Here is an 8,694-nt window from a genome sequence, read left to right as displayed (position 1 = left end):
CTTGGGGGTTTTGAGGACCCACTGAAGCCCTCTGTGGAAGCAGGACCAGAGAAGAGGGTGCTCTGGCCAGGATCACAGAGGGGGGAAAGTATCTCCTGTGTTCTTAACTCATATCTATGTGGCTTCCTGGGACGACCCCAGCAGCTCCCTCCGTGCGCTAGCCAGGCTGAGGAGGCCTCTCTTTGGAATCCCTGGTGTGGAAAAGGGCAGCCGCTAGAGAGCCCGGGGACACCCAGGGAAGGCACAAAGGAAGAATTGAGGCAGGTTGATGGGGAGGGTGTTTATTGTTGTTGTGGCTGCCATGCATTCCAAGGACGAATCACAGCTGTATTTTCTGGAGGAGCAGAGAATAGTGTAAGGGACTTCAGGTGTGTGCCCCTTCTGGGGCCGTGCGGAGCTCAGACAGGAGTGTGGGCACACAGAGGGGAGGGGCATGACACGCGGCCCCGGGCTTTGACACGCCAGCCTTGTGTCTGCCCAAGGGCCTTGAACTCCCCTCAGTATCTCGGACCACCGCCACTGCAAACAGGGGCTCAGAAAACATCCTCCCCCAACCCCCTCATGTGAAAGCCCCCAGTCCAGGGTGAGCCCCAAGATGATGAATGGCCATCCACACCACCCCTCTCCTCTGTTGGGCCCTGTTCTAATGGGGCCACATGTCATTTTGGGGGTACTGGTGTGGTGCCTGGGGTCAGGACATAAGCATTTGCTGAAGCCAATGGACAAATGGATGGAAGAGTTAATGCGTGTTTCCTTCACTGCACTCAACTAGAGGTCTGCATACAGTAAGCGCTCAATCAATACTTCTTGAATGAGCAAGTGACTGAATGAATGAGTGAATGAGTGAGTGAATGTGTGAATGAATAAATAGGTGCGTGAATAAAGGGGTGACTGAGCAAGCAAGAGGAGCCATGATGGCACAGTGGTTAAGAGCTTGGCTGCTAATCAAAAGGTCGGCAGTTCAAATTCACCAGCTGCTCCTTGGAAATCCTATGGGGCAGTTCTACTCTGTCCTATAGGGTGGCTATGAGCTAGAATCAACTTGATGGCAATGGGTTTTGATTTTTGAGCAAGCAAGGAGCCCTGATGGTGCAGTGGTTAAGTGCTCGGCTGTTAACCAAAAGGTCAGTGGATCTAACCTACCAGCAGCGCCATGGGAGAAAGATGTGACAGTTTGCTTCCGGAAAGATTACAACCTTGGAAACCCCATGGGCAGTTCTACTGTGTCCTATAGGGTTGCTATGAGTCGGAAGGGACTCGATGGCACTGGGTTTGGTTTTTTGTTTGGTGAGTAAGCAAGTGGGTAAACGATTGAAGAAATGGGTGTGTGAGGGGAGGGGTCCATGGGGGCAGGAGGGAGGGGGTCACAGGAGCGAGGCGGGCACCCACCTTGTTGATCCAGTCTATGTAGGCAGACACTCGGGTGAAGACTGTGGGCTTTTTTTGGATATTGCAGCCCTGACTTGAGCCAAAGCTGACGATGCCATGTACCTCCCAGGAGCCGTTCTCTGCCTGGCAGTTCAGTGGACCACCCGAGTCCCCCTGTGCCAGACAGGGTGGAGGATTAGCCACCAGGCCTCCCCTAGAGGCAAGCCTGGGAAACTGAGGCAGGGTGGGGAGTGGGATGTGGGCTGGCCCCTCAGCCTTTGTCCCCTGTTTATGCCTCGACCTGTTCCCGTGAGGGAGGCAGAGATCTGGCTTGGGGCTGCCTTGGCCTAGCTCTGGGGGTGCGTGTGGTGTCAGACTAGTTTTTGTTTTGCTGTGTGATTGTTCCTTGGTTTCCTCAGCTCTGTGAGCTGCCCAGAAAGGTGAGGATGCTGGGGGCTGTGCTGGAGACCTGGGAAAGTGGGGAAGGTGGGAGTGGGGAGGAGGCTGTGTGTTTGAAAACAGGACAGTCTCTCACTGTCTTAAGTGTTTCTTGGTTCTGTGTCAGATCTCCCCAAGTCCCCTGTATTCTGGGACTAGTGGAGCTGATGGCATGAAGGAACCTGTGCAGAGACGTCAATGAAGCTTCTTCTATGTCCCCATTTAATAGATGGGGAATTTGAGGCTCAGAGAGGTTAAATAGCCTGCCTGAGGTTACACAGCTAGTTAGGTGTGTAACTCTGACTCAACTCTCCTGCTCTGTCTACAGGGGTGAAGAGAAGTTGAGGGGAAGGGGTGGGTTATGGGTGACAGGTCTTCTCCTGAGCCTGCTGGACCCATGCGGGGAAGAGTCTTCTCCCAGGGAGAGGGTTCACTCATATGGGTCTCCCCACTCCCAGCTTCCTTGTTTCCCTCACTATACCCTACTTGGCCACCTGGAGTAGGGACGAGGCGCAGGGTCTTGGCACTCACGTTGCAGGCCGAGATGACACCGTCACCCCCGGCGCACACCATCGTTTTCTTCACCAGGAAACCCCACCAGTCGATTCTGGCACATGTGGAATATTGCACCACCGGCAGCAGGCCCTGCTGTAGCTCATCGGCGATGGGGCCGCTGGCTGAGGAGAGAGGGCGGTGACCAGGACATCAGCAAGGATGGGGCTAGCCCGAGCCTAGCCCCAGGCCCACCACCTGCTGGGCCTTCAGGGAACAGAGGCCTTGGGTGGGAGTGAGACCTGGCAGGGCTTTGTGGGAACCACACACATGACCTTAATCAAGAGGCAAGACTCTGAGCCAATGGTCCTGAACCATTTGGGGGAGAGAACCCTGTGAGGGTGGGGAAGGGGAAGCAGGTTTGGAGCTGAATTGATCTGCAGAAAGCCTTCAAGGAATAACCATTGAGTCCAGTTGTCTTCAATTTGGATGCTAGGGTTTTAATTGTCAACCATTCCCTTTCAGGCTTCTGCCTTGGTGTACCATAGTCAAAGGTCTTTCTCAGCCCAGGTATTCTAAGTAATGATCTGTGTTTTTCTCTAGGTCTTCTATAGTTTCATTTATTTACGTTTAAATCCTTAATTCAGCTGGACTTTATCTGGGCATCTGGTATGCCTGCCCCATGGTTTATTTATTTGACTTAACGTGTACTTATATGACACTATGTTCCAAGCCATATTCTAAGCACTTGGCCAATTCTAATCCATTCAATCCTTACAACCCTGATTTGTTAGAGTGTCTGTCACATAGTACGTGTGTAAGAAATACTAGCTGTTATCATTACAAAGGTAAACAAAATGTGAAAATGTTTAGGCAGAAAGGAAAAGTGATGGGCAAGTATACTCAGAGTGCTTGTTGTTGGAGTTGCTTCCTCCAGGAAGGCTCTCATGATTTGCCAGGAGTGTACTAAATGTGCTCAGCTACTAACTGAAAGGTTGGAGGTTCGAGTCCACCCAGAGATGCCTGAGAAGAACAGCCTGGTACTTCAGAAAAATCTTCTATTAAAAGTCTTATGGAGCACAGTTCTCCTCTGACACACACACATAGGGTCACCACCGGTCAGATTCAGCTCAACGGCAACTGGTACTCACTCCAGAGGCGGCCCCAGCCAGTGATGTAGCAGGAGAAGCCATTAGGCAGCACGGAGTCCTCCTCTGGCAGGCAGGCCACCTGGATGGTGTCACTCAACTCCACAGGCTCCGCCAGCTTGATGAGGGCAATGTCGTTGCTAGAATCCAAGTTAGAGGGTGAGTGGGTTGGAGGGCCCTGGGCTGTGAGTTGGGAGTCATGCCAGGGGTGGCCAGGGGTCCTCCATAAATGTCATGGACTGCTAGCTTCTTATTGGCTGACAGATGTGTCCCAGGGCAAATTATCTGCCTTCTAACTTGATCACCCATCCCTTTAAATGCAAAGGTTTAACAGGAGGAGACAAGAGCTGAAGCATTCCGATCCACTGCCGGTTATGTATCAATCCGAAATTAAGCCAGAGCAAATGGGAAGTTGTAATGATGAAAGAGGGACCCTTACAGTTGTGAGTTTTATATTTTCATTTTACCAGAATGGAAGTGGGCGGCGCTAGACAGACCTGGTTTGATTCTTAGTTCTACCATGTACTGGGCTGTGTGACATGAGACACATGCCTTAACCTCTCTGAGCATTGGTTCCTTGTTCCTGGTGAGGGTTCAATAAGAAGTGGCATGTAAAGGGCCTGTTGCAGGGTAAGCATGCAGTAGGTGCTCAACAAAGGTGAGCACCGGCTCAACCTCTGGCTGAGAGGCTCCAGGCAGGACACCCTCGGGCCTCTGCGTTTTTATTCCTTCCGTATGTTCCAAGGACTCTTGCCAATGATTGGGGTGGGAGGGGTGTCTGTCTCCAGTTAGTATTTTGCCATTTTGCATAAATAGGCTGCCTGGCTGGCTGTTCAGGGTGAGGATGGGGTGTCAGGGACAGAGTAGGGGCAGGCTCTACAGCTCTGTCTCAGGGACCTCTCTTCTTTCTGGGTTGTCCCCAAGAACAGTGAGATGGTCAGGCAGGTACTCACCGTACCAGCAAGGAGTTCCATTTCTCATGGACAAAGATGGTGTCCACAGCCACAAACAGGGAGCCCTCCTCGTCTTCCACGGTCAGGTCGTTCTTCCCCAGGCCCACTCGATAGGTAAGGGAGTTGCTGGGCAGAGGAAAGAGACAGGGTCAGAGTGGATTTGGTGGCACAGCCCTGTGGCCACCATAGAAAGGAGAGTGTCCATCCCTACTGACCGTTCCTAGTGGGGTGTAGGGAAAGGACCCTGGACTCGGAGTCAAAGGATTTGGGTCATGTTGTGGCTTCGTTACTCCTCGTGGGTAGCCTTGGGCCTCAGTTGCCTCATCTGTAAAAACCCACAAACAAACCCATTGCTGTTGAATTGATTATGACTCATGGCGACCCCATGTGTTTCAGAGTAGAACTGTTCCATAGGGTTTTCTTGACTGTGATCTCTATGAAAGCAGATCACCAGGCCTTTCTTCTGCAGAGGTACTGGGTGGGTTAGAACCAGGGATTAGAACTATTGGTTCTAGCTTGAATCCCTCCTGAGAATTTGCATTTCTACCCCAAATATACTGAATCAGGGTCTACATTTTAACAAGATTCCCAGGTGAGTCTCATGTAACATAAAGTCTGAGGACTACTGCTCTACTAGTGCTTCTGAGCTGGTCCCTAACCAGCAGCGTTAGCATCCCCTGAGAGCGTGTTAGAAATGCAAGTTCTCAGTAGGGGTGTGAGCCTGAAAAAACCGGTTGGAAGCCCTGGTTAGAACAACCAACCTTTGGTTAGCGGCTGATTGCAAACTGCTTATGCCACCCAGGGACCTTTTCCTCACCTGTAAGGTGGAGATAATATGAGAACTTGGGTGCCAGGGCTGCTGCGGGAATAAACTAGTCCAAGCCACCATCATCTCTTGCCTGCATTGTTGCAACAGTGGTCTAACTGCCTCCCTGCTTCCACCCTGACTTCTCTACTGTCCATCCTTAACCCAGCAGCCAGTGGGAGTCTTCTAAAATATAAGTCAGCCCGGTCCCTTCTCTGCTCAAAATCCTTCTAATAGCTCCGTGTCACTCAGGGTCAAAGCCAACGTCCTGACAGTGGTCTGCACTACCGACCTGCGTGTCTCCTCTCCAGCTTCCCCGCTCCTGCCTGCCCCCTCGCACACTCTGCTCCTGCCACACTGGCCTCCTTGTTATTTCTCAAACGCACCAAGCAGGCCTTTGTACTGGCTGTTCCCTCTGCCTGGAATGCCCTTCCCTAGATTGTCCCCTGGCTTTCCTTACTTCCTCCAAATCTTTGCTCAAATATCCCGTTATGACAAGGTCTTCCTTCAGTCAAAAAAAAAAAAAACTATTTGCTGTCAAGTTCATTCTGACTCATGTCACTCCATGTATGTCAGGATAGAACTGTGCTCTGTAGGGTTTTTGTGGCTGGTTTTTTAGATTACCAGGCCTTTCTTTCAAAGTACCTCTGGGAGAACTGGAAGCTCCAACCTTTTGGTTAGCTTGTTAAACATTTGGATCACCCAGGGACTCCTTCCCTCTGCCACACCCTTTAAAATAGAACCCTCCCCACTTTTTATCCTCTTCCTGCTTTATTTTTCTCCCTCACCACCTGATATGTATTTACTTCTTCAATTGTCTGTTGTTCTGTCTTCCACTAGACTATAGCTCCCTGAGAACACAGACGAGGTCTTCATCCCTGCTGTATTCCCTGGCACATAATAGGTGCGCAATAAATATTTGTTGCATGACTAAATGAACAACTGAGTTACTGGATGTAAGTAACTTATTTAGCCCCATGCCTGTAGGCTGTAGGTGGTCTGTAAGAGCAGCTTATCAGGCCCCCACCCCAGGGTGAAGTGTCATCCCAGTTCACCTGATGCAGTGGGCTGCCGTGAGGACATAGTTCCTGGCGATCAAGGTGCCACCGCATGTGTGCCACCACGTGTCATTCTTGAGGTATTGGAGGGAGATCTGGAGAGGGTGCAGAAGGGCCACGAGTCACGTCCCTGGGGACCCTCACCCCACCACCCTCCCCATTCCCATCTCCCATCCCCTAGCAGTGTGCTTACCTGCCAGGGCCAGCTGTGGGGTCTGGCATTCTCTCCTCCTACCACCCGGGCTGATAGGTTGGGGGGGAAGCTTGGGACCCCGCAGCTGGAGGCTGGGTGAGCAGGAGGGGAGGAGCTCAGGTGGGTGGGGCTGGCATCCCCATTGGGGTGGGGACAGGTTGGGGGGCAGGTGGAAAGAACACTGGTTTGGGGGCCAGCAGACATGGGTTCGTATTTCACTTCGTGACTTTGGGGAAGACACCTAACTCTCTGGGCCTCAGCTTCCCTTTCTGTGAAATGGGAAGACTAACACTATCCTGGTGCATTTGTCCTGAGAACTAAATTAAACAATGCATATAAGAGGCTTAGCAAGGGCCCAGTACAGAGCAGCTGCTTAGTATATTGAAGGAAATAAAAAGGAGCCTGAGCACACCCGTCCTTCACCCTTACCCTGGGGGTGTGTGAGCAGCGAATCCAGACTTATGGAATGTTGCTGCTAGGAAGCTGTGTGGATAGGTCAAGAGTACCTAGACTCAAACTTTGGCTCAACCACTAATTGGTCAAATGATCTTGGGCAATATACTGAGCCTTACTGAGCCTCAATGTCCTCATCTACAAAATGGAGGTAGTTATAGAACCCACCTCTCAGGGAAGGAGCCCTGGTGGCACCATGGTTAAATGCTCGGGTGCTAACCAAAAGTTTGGCAGTTGGAACCCACCCAGTGACTCCAAGGGAGAAAGACCTGGTGATTTGCTCCCCTAAAGATTATAGCCAAGAAAACCCTATGAGAAAGTTCTACCCTGTCACATTGGGTAGCTGTGAGTTGGAATCGACTCTATGGCACCCAGCAACAACAACACCTCTCAGGGTTGTTGTGTGAGTCAAATTAGCATGTAAAAGAGCTTATCACACAGTTTGGCACATAGTAAACACACAATAAACAAGGGCTGCCATTATTAATGTTGTTAGCTAGAAGGGGAAAACCTGCTGGCATAAGGGTTAAGTGCTACGGCTACTAACCAAAAGGTCAGCAGTTGGAATCTACCAGGTGCTCCTTGGAAACTGTGGGACAGTTCTACTCTGTCCTATAGGGTCATTATGAGTCGGAGTTCACTCAACGGCAATGGGTTTGGTTTTGGATTTTAGCTGGAAGAACTCTCAGTCCAGTGCTATTATTTTCCAAACAAGTCAGTGATATTTAGAGAGATGGAGTGACTGGTCTAAGTCTTGCCATGAGTGAGTGCCATATAAGCCAAGTCCTTTGATTCCTGATCTGATGGAATGCCTCCAAAATGGGAGAGCAAAGAGTCCCCAAGTGAGAGATGTCACAGAGAAGTGTAAGCTCCAATGGTCCCTGGAGCGAATCTGGGATGTGGCATCTTCTGTGTCCCTGACCCCATGCTCGGTGTTTTCCACACCTCATCTCTAATCCTCACCCAACCTAGGGAGGTCAGGCCACTGTCCTGTTTTGGGGTGGAGACAGAGCTAAGGAGAGGGGACCTGACTTGTCTGACACACAGCCCACACTGGACCCCAAACTCCTTTTTTGAAGCCTTATTGAGAAGAGGGCCCCTGGCCTTGTCCCCAGGAGGCCATTCAGAGCTCACAGCCCACTGGCAGCAGCTAGTCCCCACCCAGATCTTACCACAGGCCAGGAGTGCGGCGAGGACTGCGATTCCCAACATGGTGTGAGTGTCCGAACTGCATGGCCCCCAAGGGGGCTGGAGTATATTTATAGGCAGGAGAGGGGGTGGGCCCCACCTGGTCAAGGCTAAGCCACCGCTTGGGGAGAAGAAACCTGTTCCAACAAGGCTCTTTCCCCGACCTTGGGTTGTTACTGTTTAACTTGGATGGGAGATGGAGCTGGCTCGAGGGTACAGACTTTCCAAACATCCCGAGACACAGCCAAATTCTGAGGTTTGCAGGCTAACCCTTACCACTCTGGGTATTTTGCTGAAGATAATTAAAAGATGGTTATTCAGTATATCGACAGGGAAATGCCAGAAACTCAAGCTGGATTCAGAAGAGGAAGTGGAACAAGGGATATCATTGCTGATGTCAGAGAGATCCTGGCTGAAAGCAGAGAATACCAGAAAGATGTTTGTCTGTGTTTTATAGGCTATGCAAAGGCATTTGACTGTGTGAATCATTACAAATTATGGATAACATTTCCAAAAAATTGGAATTCCAGAACACTTAACTGTGCTTATGTGGAACCTGTACATAGATCAAGAGGCAGTTGTTCGGACAGAACAAGGG

The 8,694-nt window shown here is 50.8% G+C and overlaps 1 protein-coding gene across 1 annotated transcript; it reads right to left on the bottom strand.

Moving 5' to 3' along the window:
* Positions 1-270: 270 nt before the first annotated feature.
* Positions 271-8,474, bottom strand: CTRC (chymotrypsin C). Its single transcript, XM_023551915.2, has 8 exons — positions 8,081-8,474; positions 6,456-6,547; positions 6,260-6,357; positions 4,400-4,525; positions 3,450-3,586; positions 2,338-2,483; positions 1,390-1,542; positions 271-334 (listed from the first exon to the last, which is right to left on the bottom strand). Exons 1-8 carry the CDS (start codon positions 8,118-8,120, stop codon positions 320-322), a joined length of 807 nt encoding a protein of 268 aa, XP_023407683.2. The 5' UTR covers positions 8,121-8,474; the 3' UTR covers positions 271-319.
* Between the last annotated feature and the right edge of the window lie 220 nt (positions 8,475-8,694).

Source organism: Loxodonta africana, chromosome 3, assembly GCF_030014295.1.
Source record: "Loxodonta africana isolate mLoxAfr1 chromosome 3, mLoxAfr1.hap2, whole genome shotgun sequence".
In the NCBI taxonomy this organism is placed as follows: Eukaryota; Metazoa; Chordata; class Mammalia; order Proboscidea; family Elephantidae; genus Loxodonta; species Loxodonta africana.
The sequence above is the reverse complement of the archived record's forward strand: the minus strand, read 5'-3'. Positions and strand labels throughout refer to the sequence as shown.